Source organism: Miscanthus floridulus, chromosome 8 (assembly GCF_019320115.1).
Source record: "Miscanthus floridulus cultivar M001 chromosome 8, ASM1932011v1, whole genome shotgun sequence".
Lineage (NCBI taxonomy): Eukaryota > Viridiplantae > Streptophyta > Magnoliopsida > Poales > Poaceae > Miscanthus > Miscanthus floridulus.
Window position 1 is genome coordinate 57,885,083 of NC_089587.1, and position 13,412 is coordinate 57,898,494.

At 45.1% G+C, this 13,412-nt stretch overlaps 2 protein-coding genes across 2 annotated transcripts; one reads left to right on the forward strand and one right to left on the reverse strand.

Annotated features, from left to right (window-relative positions):
- Positions 1-3,464: 3,464 nt before the first annotated feature.
- Positions 3,465-5,725, reverse strand: LOC136472195 (uncharacterized). The gene is made up of 2 exons (XM_066469926.1): positions 5,330-5,725; positions 3,465-4,227 (listed from the first exon to the last, which is right to left on the reverse strand). The coding sequence occupies exons 1-2, from the start codon at positions 5,472-5,474 to the stop codon at positions 4,025-4,027; spliced, it is 348 nt and encodes a 115-aa protein (XP_066326023.1). The 5' UTR covers positions 5,475-5,725; the 3' UTR covers positions 3,465-4,024.
- Positions 5,726-7,517: 1,792 nt separating this feature from the next.
- On the forward strand, positions 7,518-9,292 carry LOC136472196 (uncharacterized). The gene is made up of 2 exons (XM_066469928.1): positions 7,518-7,721; positions 8,600-9,292. The coding sequence occupies exons 1-2, from the start codon at positions 7,577-7,579 to the stop codon at positions 8,800-8,802; spliced, it is 348 nt and encodes a 115-aa protein (XP_066326025.1). The 5' UTR covers positions 7,518-7,576; the 3' UTR covers positions 8,803-9,292.
- The last annotated feature ends 4,120 nt before the right edge of the window (positions 9,293-13,412 follow it).

The following is a 13,412-nucleotide window of genomic DNA, read 5'->3' on the forward strand; positions in this document are numbered from 1 at the left end:
ACACATGTTGTAATTCCATGTTCCAAATGTTTCATCCGCTTTAGACGTATGTTGCATTAAAGTGTTTCATATTGCAAGTGGTTCGTGTTTCAGAGCTATGTTCAGAGAGTCATGGGGCACGACCCGGGCACCGGGGGAAGGGGCGCGGCGAGCCGGAGGTCGGCGGATAGGGCGCGTGGCGCACTTGGGGTCCTGCGGACGGGGCGTGTTCGTCCTCATCTCGGCTCCCGGGTCCCACCCACGCGGAGAGGGAGGAGGGGGTCAGGGGGAAGGAGTGGCGGGGTGAGACAGGGCGAGACGAAAAGGGGCGGAGTACGCGTGTGTTGCACGACGAGGTAGACGGGGAATGACTGCAGTGATATGGTGGGAGTGCGGTGTGTTTCTGCTGGGCCGTTCATTACCGTCTGATAGAATCCTATCCCATTGACGTCCGGACGCCAGCGATTCCCTTAGCTCATGGAAGCATCTCTCAGGTTCTGCAACTACTTCAAAAGTTTCAGAACACCGTTCCGGAGAGTACGAGAGATTTTCACTTCTCAGCATCTCTGATTCTCTGAAACAATCTTTTGCATACCTTGTGTTTGATTTGATCCCTCCAAATCACCCCATATTTACTTTTGAAGCTGTCTGAATTTAATATGTACCAAGCATCTAGAGCCTGAAAGTTCAGATACAAAACTGAAGAAATTTTAGATAATTAGAGAGGGTCATGATTAGTTTCCAAATGCTGATAAAAAATAGTTTAGTATGCAAAACCGTGCAGTATCCAAATGCTGCTGACTGAGCTGGTCATCACTTTCCTCTCGTTGAGCCATTCCTGAAGATCAGATGCTGCACACACTTCACGCCACTGATATCAAAATGTTTGGGAGGATGACCAAGAGTTTCAAATGGAGGACTTATTTACATTGGTATGGAAACAGGTGTTGTACTAGAATTCACATAAGTGTAACCATTTATGCCACTGCTTAGGATACGACTGAAGGGAACATCTCAAGTATGCTTCTAAACATTGATTAACTCTTTCTGTTTTGCCATCAGATTGAGAATGATATCCACAACTCATATTCAGCTGAGTATTAGAGAGTCAAAAGAGTTCTTGACACAAATGACTAATGAAAATTCGTTCTCGATCAATAACAATGGACTTCAGGAGATCATGAATGAAGCTTATATATATGTGCATGTATGCTTGAGCTACTGTGGGCAGTAAAAGGATGCACCATTGCTAGAAATTATGCATACTTGAGAATTTGTCCATAACAACAAGAATGCAAGAATAATGACCAGATTTAGGCCAACCTTCGACGAAATCGATTGAAACACTTTACCAAGCATGTTCAGGGGTTGGTAACAGTTGAAGTCCTGGGTACTTAAGTCGCTCAGGCTTAGCTTGCTAAGAAGTGGTGCACTGAGATTCAAATGCTTGAATAGTCTTCATGGAGGGCCAAGTAAAAAGAAATTTGATCCTCTTATAAGTGACTGAAACCCAGGATAAGCCCCTAGCACACAAAAATGCAATGCTACCAAGACTTTGTTCTAAAGAGTGACATTGTTACCCAATCAAATCTTGTTTTTAGTGAGCAGGAGACTATCATTTAAGAGTAATGGGGCACCTATTGAACCACACAGCCAAGACCCAAGGCAGCGATGTCCTAAAATGGCCCTCCCTGAATACCCCCCACCAATGGCCAATTTTTCTCCAAATTCATTCAGCTACCCCACTCCCAAGCCCGACACCACCAGCGTAGGCAGCTCACCCACTGTTTTTTTTTTTTGTAATTTTTGCTAGCGATTCAGTAAATGAGTAATGAATTTACCTAGTTTCAAAAAAAAAAAACAAAAAAAAAACAAAGGTGCCGTTCAGTAGCTCCCGCTGTAACCTCCGATATGTATATAATTGTGGTGGTGGTTGCTTGACTCTTTAGGGATCTTTGTTGCTCTGTTGTATTTACCAAATCTGGGTTTTCTTCTTTTTAATATAAATTGATAGCTGCCTGATTCGTTTCAAAAAAAAATTCACCGTTACAAAAAAAATCTCAAATATTGAAATTAAGTCACCATTATAAAAAAAAAACTCATTGAGATAATAACAATAAATATTTTTATTGCATAATTTGGAACTGATATGAAAATATATAAAATAATGACATTAAAAAAGTCCACAAGCATCCAGCGGGGAGTGGCCAAGAGTAACCATATCCAGGTGCACGATACATCGACTGTGCGAGTACGAAACTACGAATCCAGTGGCTTGTGAGTTGTGACCGTAGGAGGCAGGTGGGGCCCGGCGAGGCCTACCCACGGCAGGCGCACAGCGCACGCCACCTACGGAGTCACGGACCAGCCAGCCGGCACGCGCGTCACCAATACCGAACCGGCCAGGTTCACATGGAACTACCCGGTTCACCGGTCGACAAAAAACCAGCTGGGTGAACCAGTTTTTAGCAGTCTGTATAGACAGCCTTTTAAGTGAACCGGATCAGTTTAGGCTCTGGTTTGGTCTTTTAGCGGTCCAGTCCGATACACCTCTCCTCTTTACATGTTGCTGAAACTATATTAAGTTATACTCCCTCCGTCTACAAAAGAACGCAATTCTCGTTTTTCGAAAAATCAAATAGTTTAAACTTTGACTAAATATATATAAAAATACTAACATTCATGATATAAAATAAGTATTATTAGATTAATTATAGAATATATTTTTATAATAAATTATTTGGAGACATAAATGCTATACTACGAACTTGGTCAAATTTGAACTGGTTTGATCGGTACGGATCCAATAATTACATTCTTTTGTCGACAGAGAGAATATTAATAATGGACAACTCTTGTACCGTGACTACATCGTTGATGAGACGATGATGACGTTGCTGCCTGGGTCCGTGAGACGATGACGATGCGACCAACTACCCCGCCAACAGTTCGTCTGTGCTGTGCAAAAGCTGACAACCTTCACCTCAAGATCGTTAGGGCGTCTCCAACTAGCTGTAAGCTAATAAATATGGTGGAGAGACCAACCGGAACATCGTACTGTAGGAGAGGATTGCATCTTGAAGTGTGTGAGATTATCTCTTGAATTCACGCTAGTCTCTTATCTTTTACACTATTTTATAATTAAAAAAATTCATAAGCTATAGCTCTAAGCTAGACCATTACAGACGCCCCTAGTTCACCCGAGAAGATCCAGCTCAGAGAGAACTCAAGCAACTGATACTCGATACCGACGGTCCCGTAGGGGCCACAGACCACCTGATTGGCTCGATTTCCAAGATAAACAATGTTCTTCAATCTCTCTTCTTTTCTATCCGAAAAAGACTATTTTGGTTGGATATACATTTATTTACAGGACTTAACATGCATGCCTTTATATGGAATGTTTGTGTCTTATATTCATATAAAAACTTGTGCCAGCCAAGAACCACAACGGATATATATATAATGGTTAGACAAAACTTACACCATCCATCAGCTCATATACATGTAAAAATGTCTTGTGATAATAGTACCTAGTTTTATAGGAAGAGCGAAAACAATCAAACAAGCAAAGTAGACTTCATCATAAACAACAATTACACAAACGACATACAAGATAGAAAAACAAATGCAGCAATAAAAGAACAACATTAATAGTTTGCCCATCTCTAATTCGCCGAAGGTTTCACACCTGGGCAGACAGTGCTCCGCTAGTGTCTAAGATGGCTTCAGAAAGTGGAATTCTCATGAAATTAACTATCAAATCATCATCGGCATGCAGACAACCAACACTAATTAGATGGTTAACTCAAAAGAACTCCACCTGCCAAAGCAACCTTAGGCACCGGAGGAGCACTGTCTGCTTAGGTGGGGCACGGCTCATCTGCACTCAAGTCATAATCCGCTCAGACAACATCGGGCGTGTGGCTGGCGGCTGGCTGTCCCAACGGATTATGACCCAAGTGCAAAAGAGGCGTGCCCTGCCTAGGCCTAGCCAGAGACGGTGGTGGCTAGTCCACGCCGGCGTTCAGGGCCAGCCGCGGGCTCACCGCCGGCGCACGCCGCGGACGATGAGCGCGATGCCGCCGTGGAAAGCCACGCACAGTGCTAGAGCGAAGCACATCGTGCAGGGATCTCGTTCCAGGGAGAGGGAGTCGACCGATTTGGTGAGTGAGGCGGCGATTGCGATGACCGTGGAAGCGACGCACAGGGCAATTGTAGTAGAGTTCATTTTCTTCCACACCTCAACTGAATCACATAAAAAACGAGTTAAAAGCAGTCAGCATGCTAGAATCGCCTCCTTTTCATATATATATATATATATATATATATATATATATATATATATATATAAGCAGTCAGCATGCTAGAATCGCCTCCTTTTCATATATATATATATATATATATATATATATATATATATATATATATATATATATATATATATATTAATGTAGAATCCATAAAGAAGGGTATGACAGGCAACAATCAAGATTGGATAATCCAGGAAAAAAAAATAATATGACGCAAAAATGTTTTTTCTCTGTCTTGGCCCTGAACGCGGACAATGCGTGAGTCGGTGAGGATTTGGTGCTTGTGCTGCATCTGAAATTTGGCTCAGCCTAGAGAAACTGGAGAAATTTGGTGCTGCTCTGCTTGCGTGCTTGATGAAGGAGACACGGATGACGCTGCTATTGGCTGCCGATTGGAGGAGGAAGGAGGAAGGAGGAAGGAGGAAGGAGGAGGGCCTGGTTGCTATGATGGGCTGCTATTGACTGAAGCTTGGGTAGATCATTGCTGCGGTGCTGCCTTCTGCCTGTGCTTGCTGGAGATTGGAGAAGAACATGGAGAGATCAAGGGCAAACTTGTGCGTTCACATTAAAGCAAGGAGATCTACGAAATGAGGGGAATGAATAGCTAGATCCCGCGTGTCTAGCAGAAGAGCTCGGACGAACGCGAGGGAGGGGAATGAAACATCACTGCTAGCACTGCGGCTCGCTTCCATGTGTGTGATGTGTCATACAGTGATCAGTGATGTGTGCGTGCCGAAACTGGTGCGGGAACGCGACGGACACCTCGCTAGCTGCTGGCTGTGGGCCTGCGGCTCGCTGGGCGGCATGACAGGACTAGAGCGGCCAAATCCGAGCGGGGCCACGCCGGCGTCACGGCCTTGAAACCGAAACGGGTGGCTGGCTGCCGCAAGCTATCGGCGAGTGGTGGCTTGTTCGTTTGCCCGCTCATGGATGAGAATTAAGCGGACACGGCATGGGGTGTGGTCGTGTGGACTATGGAAGCAGATGAGCGCAGCGCGGACGCAAACGAGAGGAGCGGGGAGCGGAAGCGAACGTACCGGAGATGCCGATGTCGTAGCCGAAGATGGCGCCCCCGACGGCGGCGACGAGGCAGTTCATGGCGACGGCCAGCGTCATGCGGCCCTTGTACTGCGCCGCGCGCTCCGTCTTCACGCCCAGCGCCGCCATCCCTCCGCCCGCCATCGCTGCTCGCTGCTGCTGGCTCCCCCTCTCTCTCTCTCTCTGCTCCAAGACGAACTCGCTCGGCCAAGAAGAGCCGAGCTACCAGCCACACCACACCGAAGCAATGCTCTAACCGACGACAGCCCGTCCGCAGACCACAAGTATATGTAGAAACGGAAGAGTTGATCCCTCGGTTGGCTGGCTCTTCCCTTCTTGACCTGCCACTCTCGACCCTCCTGGGTCTGGGCGAAGGCGAGTGAAGTGAATGGGGACAGGCAGAGCCAGCAGGGCTGGGTAAAGATGGCAACGGGGACCCGATACCCGATACCCGACGGGTATTTGATTCATTAGGGGATGGGGATGGGGATGTGATCATATTTTTACCCGCGGGCATCTAAATGGGCAAGAATCCATACCCGACGGGTATAGCGGGTACGGAAACATTCCCTGTTTACCCGTCCCCGTTACCCGTTGGGGAACCCGACTATTTGAGCTGTCATGCGAGTATTAGGCCCAAAGAAGCTCAACATAGATATTTTGGTCCAAATCTGAACAGTCATATATATAGTTTGTGTGTTCTAGGAACCCTCGTTCAATTTTTTCCCACCATCTCCGCCAGCAGCACAAGCACGCGTCTCACGAGCGCTCGTGCCCCTCGCTTCCTCAGTTCAGTCTCTCTGCCACCTTTGCTCGTCCTCCTCGCAACCTCGCTCCTTCTCCTTGGCATCTCCGAGACTCCGACACTTATACCCGGGTGAAGAAGAAACGTCTCCGATTGCAAAGCTGCGACCCCAAGTGTCCTTGTTTATCGGGTATGCAGTACCCGTCGGGTATCTGTTACCCGACCGATACCCGACGGGTACGGGGATGGGCAAGAATCTATACCCGAGACAGTTAATGGGGATGGGGACGGAAGAGAACGTTCCGGCGATACCCGACGGGTATATACCCGCTGCCAAAATCAGGATATACACTGTTCCGGCTGATTTGTTGTGAGAAAAAAATATTATTCTGCCTGAAAAAACAAGCTGAAATGTATAAATTATAAGAGAAGCGAACAGGGCCAAAATCAGGATATATCCAAATTAAGTAGTACTCCCAGTTATTCGATATTATAGATATCTGAGACTGTATATTTAATGTCTGAAAAATTGTTAATTAAGATATTACAAGAACATTTTATCGCTGTCCAATTCTCTTCGGACAGTTGTAGATATCGACGGCCGACGCACGAGTTAGCTGTCCGCTTGCTCGCGGCTTATGTAAGGCAACCGCAGACCCATCCCCAGCCCTGCTGGCTCTGCCTGTCCCCATTCACTTCACTCGCCCAGGAGGGTCGAGAGTGGCAGGTCAAGAAGGGAAGAGCCAGCCAACCGAGGGATCAACGCTTCCGTTTCTACATATACTTGTGGTCTGCGGACGGGCGGTCGTCGGTTAGAGAGCTTAGAGATGACAACGGCTAAAATCCACGTGGATACGAGGTTTAGGTATTAATATATGTGAGCTAAAATCCACGTCCGCGTCCGCGCCCGCTATCCGTCATGGGCAGAAAACCGTGCCCGTTCCCGCTATTCGCGGATAGCGCATGCCCGCAGGCATGCCCGTGTACCCGCATAGTATTTATACAATAGACAGGTAACACATAAATACAAGTATATAACTCTCAATTCTATTTTTTCACCACGTTAAAGAACCATGGCAAGAGAGAAAACCATTAGATAAAGTTCTAAGCAAGCAAATAAATAAGTCTTACACACATTAACAGTTTAGCAGAAATAAAGGTCTAAGTCTAACCAAGCAAATACACAAGTCTTACACTTATTGGAGCGGGTCTGGCGGGTTTGCGGGTGTGGATATCATTTTTCACACCCGTGAGCAAATATCCGTTGGGTTTAGGGTCATGCCCGCGTCTGTGCCCACGGGCACATACTTAGATCCATATCCGTGCCCATCGGATTTCATATGCGTGGGTTTGCGGGTATTTTCCACCCGTTGCCAACTTTAGTAGAGCACTGCTTCGGTGTGGTGTGGCTGGTAGCTCGGCTCTTCTTGGCCGAGCGAGTTCGTCTTGGAGGCTTGGAGCAGAGAAAGAGAGAGGGGGGAGCCAGCAGCAGCGAGCAGCGATGGAGGGCGGAGGGATGGCGGCGCTGGGCGTGAAGACGGAGCGCGCGGCGCAGTACAAGGGCCGCATGACGCTGGCCGTCGCCATGACCTGCCTCGTCGCCGCCGTCGGGGGCGCCATCTTCGACTACGGCATCGGCATCTCCGGTACGTTCGCTTCCGCTCCCCGCTCCTCTCGTTTGCGTCCGCGCTGCGCTCATCTGCTTCCATAGTCCACACGACCACACCCCGTGCCGTGTCCGCTTGATTCTCATCCATGAACGGGCAAACGAACAAGCCACCACTCGCCGATAGCTTGCGGCAGCCAGCCACCCGTTTCGGTTTCAAGGCCGTGACGCATAATTTTAAATAGCGAGCTAAGGTGTTTAGCAGTGTACCTCTAAATCAGCTAATAGCGGAGTTAAATAAGGCTATAGCGGGATATAGCTGCTAAATTGTACATAAACACAAATAGTGACACACTGTCTTAAAAGACTATAGCGAGCTAGAGAGACAGCTATAGCGGGAGATTTAAAACATTGCCGTGACGCCGGCGTGGCCCCGCTCGGATTTGGCCGCTCTAGTCCTGTCATGCCGCCCAGCAAGCCGCTGGCCCACAACCAGCAGCTAGCGAGGTGTCCGTCGCGTTCCCGCACCAGTTTCGGCACGCACACATCACTGATCACTGTATGACACATCACACACATGGAATCGGGCCTTTTGGAAAACGCACAGTTTGCCTTTTGGAAAACGCACAAGTTTTGGAAGAGCACCAAATTTCTCCAGTTTCTCTAGGATGAGCCAAATTTCAGATGCAGCACAAGCACCAAATCCTCACCAACTCACGCATTGTCCGCGTTCAGGGCCAAGACAGAGAAAAAACATTTTTGCGTCATATTATTTTTTTTCCTGGATTATCCAATCTTGATTGTTGTCTGTCATACCCTTCTTTATGGATTCTGCATTAATATATATATTTTTTGTTTATGAAAAGGAGGCGATTCTAGCATGCTGACTGCTTTTAACTCGTTTTTGATGTGATTCAGTTGAGGTGCGGAAGAAAATGAACTCTACTACAATTGCCCTGTGCGTCGCTTCCACGGTCATCTCAATCGCCGCCTCACTCACCAAATCGGTCGACTCCCTCTCCCTGGAACGAGATCCCTGCACGATGTGCTTCGCTCTAGCACTGTGCGTGGCTTTCCACGGCGGCATCGCGCTCATCGTCCGCGGCGTGCGCCGGCGGTGAGCCCGCGGCCGGCCCTGAACGCCGGCGTGGACTAGCCACCACCGTCTCTGGCTAGGCCTAGGCAGGGCACGCCTCTTTTGCACTTGGGTCATAATCCGTTGGGACAGCCAGCCTCCAGCCACACGCCCGATGTTGTCTGAGCGGATTATGACTTGAGTGCAGATGAGCCGTGCCCCACCTAGGCAGACAGTGCTCCTCCGGTGCCTAAGGTGGCTTTGGCAGGTGGAGTTCTTCTGAGTTAACCATCTAATTAGTGTTGGTTGTCTGCATGCCGATGATGATTTGATAGTTAATTTCATGGGAATTCCACTTTCTGAAGCAATAGCGGAGCACTGTCTGCCCAGGTGTGAAATCTTCGGCGAATTAGAGATGGGCAAACTATTAGTGTTGTTCTTTTATTGCTGCATTTGTTTTTCTATCTTGTATGTCGTTTGTGTAATTGTTGTTTATGATGAAGTCTACTTTTCTTGTTTGATTGTTTTCGCTCTTCCTATAAAACTAGGTACTATTGTCACAAGACATTTTTACATGTATATGAGCTGATGGATGGTGTAAGTTTTGTCTAACCATTACAAAACTTCTCATGAGATATATATATCCCTTGTCGTTCTTGGCTGGCACAAGTTTTTATATTAATATAAGACACAAACATTCCATATAAAGGCATGCATGTTAAGTCCTGTAAATAAATGTATGTCCAACCAAAATAGTCGAAAAGAAGAGAGATTGAAGAACATTGTTTATCTTGGAAATCAAGCCGATCAGGTGGTCTGTGGCCCCTACGGGACCGTCGGTATCGAGTATCAGTTGCTTGAGTTCTCTCAGAGGTGAATCTTCTCGGGTGAACTAGGGTATACTTTGGCCAAACGGGCCGCCCGGCATGGCACGGGCCAGGCACGACACTACGCGGCACGGTAGGTTAGCCGTACCGTGTCTGTTAGTGCCGTCGTGCCGAAGTACCGGCCCATGCACGGCACTATAAGTGCTTAGGCGTGCCGTGTCGTGTCACTGAGCACGGTGGCACTGCAGTGCTCGTGCCAGCACGGGCACTAAAGTGTCTTACCCCCAACCGGCTCAGAATAAGCACAATACTCTATAAAAATTGAGATAGACAAGCAGATATGTCACTTTATTTATTGAATTGAGATGAAACCTACAATAAACAACACATAACTTGCATTCCACAACACAGATAACAGAAACATAGGCAGAGATAACAAAATAACAATTTATAGGGAGCTAAAAACATGTCTAGGTAAAACTTACCCTTGTGACAAACCCTAGACAAGAAAAAAGAGTACAACCCAGCTTCAATTATAAAGTTCATTGTCCTTACATCAAAGTCCAGTCCATAATATTACAATCCCATTACATAAATAATAATTAATCAAGATAAAGTTCTTCAAATGCTTCTTGAAGCTCCTTATCCTCCACCATGTGCTGCAGCCTTGCTTCTGCAGCCTCCCAATCTTTGATGTAGGTCAGCATCTTCACCATTTCAGACTTTAGCTTCCTCCGCCGCTCCTCGATGATCCTGCCAGTCATACTAAAAGTGGATTCTGAAGATATGATGGACACAGGAACAGTTAAAACATCTTTAGCCATGATTGATAGCACTGGATATGTGAGTTTGTGCTGATGCCACCAGTTCAAGATGTTAAAATCATCATCTAACTGGTTCACAGTATCACAGTCCAAGTAAAAAACAAGTCTAGAAGCATTAGAAGCTGAAGAACTTGCAGCCTGCAGCAGGGCAGTTGTCACAGAACCGACCAATTTATAAGAGCACAAGTACAATGGCAGCCCACAAATGGTCGCACTGTCATACTTGAGCCCATATAAACCCGGTAGTCTGTCGAGTACCACGACGGGTCTCGATAAACAATCCACAAACAACCAAGATCGTACATGATTCAACATACATGTCACATATTATATAAAGTTCGCAGAAACATTTCCATCATCAGAGTATGAAATAGAGTTATCACAAATCAAGTTTGATAGATAATAGCGGAAGCAAATTAAGTTCGAAAGTAGCATTTGCCAATATAGTTTAATACAGTGCCAACATACGATCACAGTCCACAAAAGCATATAGAGGGATTAGTAAAGAAGCCTGCCCAAGGCTTACTCCTTATCCACAGCGAGATAGAAGCAACTCTTGCAATACCCATGATACACGGTGCCATCTGCAATAATGGGAATAAAACTATAAGTACGAGAATGTACTCAGCTAGACTTACCCGTCATAAACCAGAAATAAATTGACTCCAAGGATTATGCAAGGCTGTATAAGTGGAGGTAGCTTGACTACATTTGCATAAAAAGCTATTAACTTAGTTATACAATTATAATTCCGTTATCAAGTTATTTATAACTATCCATCTCTAAATTAGCAACTATCCTGTGCCAAACATGTGGTATATCATTTTAAGAGCATACAATAGTAACCATAACAGGTATAGTAATTCCATGTTTATCCAAACCATCATATTCCATAATACCATTACTACGATGTTGGAGCTAGCTAAGTTTCTCACTATCTGGGAGAGACGGCGATTCGAATCGATTTCAACCAGCTTGGAATTTATTCCTAACACAAACCCAGGCGGACCAGATCAACGGTCACCTTAGGCCACCTTTGGTACAACTCAAGTACACATGTCGTGGGTTCACCCAGCGCCGCACAATCAGGGACAACCAACTACCAGGACGTTCCGCCCAGCCTGCCCTTGGGCTCACGTCTGGCTCCCCGCACATCCTTACTACCATCTAGAGTGCGCACTTTGACAGAGCGGGGCCCGGCCTGAGTTGAGCTACTCGGCTTCGCGATCGGAATGAGTTATCCGGTCAGCTAAGTGATAGGCATGCACTCAACTTGTCAGAAGTGCCAACAACGGTACGGTCCTTAATCGGCACAAACGGAATCACATGAGTCAACCTACCATAGACTCCGCCCGGCCTCCATTTATTTTTTCCCCATGGTTTTTTTCCACGATAGCAAATATAGCCAACCGTGCTTTGGTATCCACCTATATCTCGCATGCGACAGGAAATCACCCGACTTCTACCGGTCTAAGCAGGGCTAAGCATATATTCGATCCTGGACCTACACAGGGTTAAGGTGTATTTCTGGACAAGGAAATTATATGCATCAAGTGGTTCCAATCAACTCTTATAACCTAATGCATCAATCATAAAGGACTCGAGTAATATTTTGTAAAACATTGGGAGACTTAGAATGCTCTGGGACTTACCTTCTAGAAAAGAAGTGGGACAGTGGTCAGGGCACTCCGGAAGCTCTTCTAGGGTCTACTCCTCGCCTTCGGGAGCTGCGGCTTGAGGAATCTCCTGCTGGTCCCCTTCCTCTCCTTCGTTGAACTCCAGCAACGTTATCTCCTCTGTCGATCATAGATGCCTGAATATGACATAAGATATTACGAATGCATATATGCTGACAAGTATAGTATGATGACCCATGATGAATGCATTCTTGTAAGTATTCTTAATAGCATGGTGTTAAAGTAATAACAAGTGCATCATATTTTACTGAGTATGTGCATATCTCTTCTTGATTACTTAATCAAACACTTCAACAATTCATTTACTACACCACAAAACAGTAGCTACGTGTTTTACTCATAACTGAAGTTCTACTTATCCAAATGTTGTGATCTTGGACTTTCTAGAAAGCTTATAAAATTGTCTAGAACTCTTACTTAATCACCAAAAGCTAATTCACATTCTATCCTAACCAACACAGGCAATCAATCTAGTGCTGTTCAGAAATTCCAGAGAGCGAGCATTTCGGAATACTAACTTTAAACAGCTATAACTCCTAAACCCTTTGGCCTATTGTCCTGAAATTTTAACACAAGATATATGAAGAAATTATCTACAACTTTGTTATTAACTATTTTTACAGCAAATATTATTTTTACCATGCAACATACCAAACCACAGAATCTGTCCGAAAACCATTCTCACCCGAATTATAAAGCAACAATATTTTTACTGCATATAAACATTCCAAATTTGACCTCACCAAGCATACCAACAGTTCAAGGACATCAAATAAACTCAAGAAAACATAATGTCCAATCCCAAACTATTCATTTAAATGCCTTTATCAATTTAACTAGATAATTAGGTTAAATAATAAACATATACCCAATGTGCATAATAAATTCTCAGAAAATTACAGTGGACTCCTAATGCTCACAATAGGCTACTGTGAAAATTTCATACCATTTGCACATGTATAACTTCCTATGCGAAAATGATAATCTAGCAAGGGTTAATTTAGTGAAAATAGAAAACCCTATAGAAAAGTGTCAAGCAACAGATTATATATTTTTCGTAGCTTCACATTAGTGCCATACTATTGTACAAAAAGTTTCATAGCATTATATTACATATTTTTATCCCTATAAATTTCCTTAGAAAATGCCATTTATTAATAAATAAATATAAAGACCATATTTAAATCAAGTTTACAGCAAGCTTATTATTTTTCCTAGCTAGAGCATGTAAATACAAAACCTACAAAATTGGAATCAAAACTTTAGGAGTTTTCTAGCTCAAGATATCTATTTTACAAAATTGTAAAC

What these genes read in the sequence shown, in the direction of transcription:
- LOC136472195 (XM_066469926.1), bottom strand. Translation starts at nt 5,474, where the DNA reads ATGGCGGGCGGAGGGATGGCGGCGCTGGGCGTGAAGACGGAGCGCGCG. An exon ending in CTACGACATCGGCATCTCCG is followed by an intron (nt 4,228 to 5,329) that starts GTACGTTCGCTT and finishes TATGTGATTCAG; the next exon opens with TTGAGGTGTGGAAGAAAATG.
- LOC136472196 (XM_066469928.1), top strand. Translation starts at nt 7,577, where the DNA reads ATGGAGGGCGGAGGGATGGCGGCGCTGGGCGTGAAGACGGAGCGCGCG. An exon ending in CTACGGCATCGGCATCTCCG is followed by an intron (nt 7,722 to 8,599) that starts GTACGTTCGCTT and finishes GATGTGATTCAG; the next exon opens with TTGAGGTGCGGAAGAAAATG.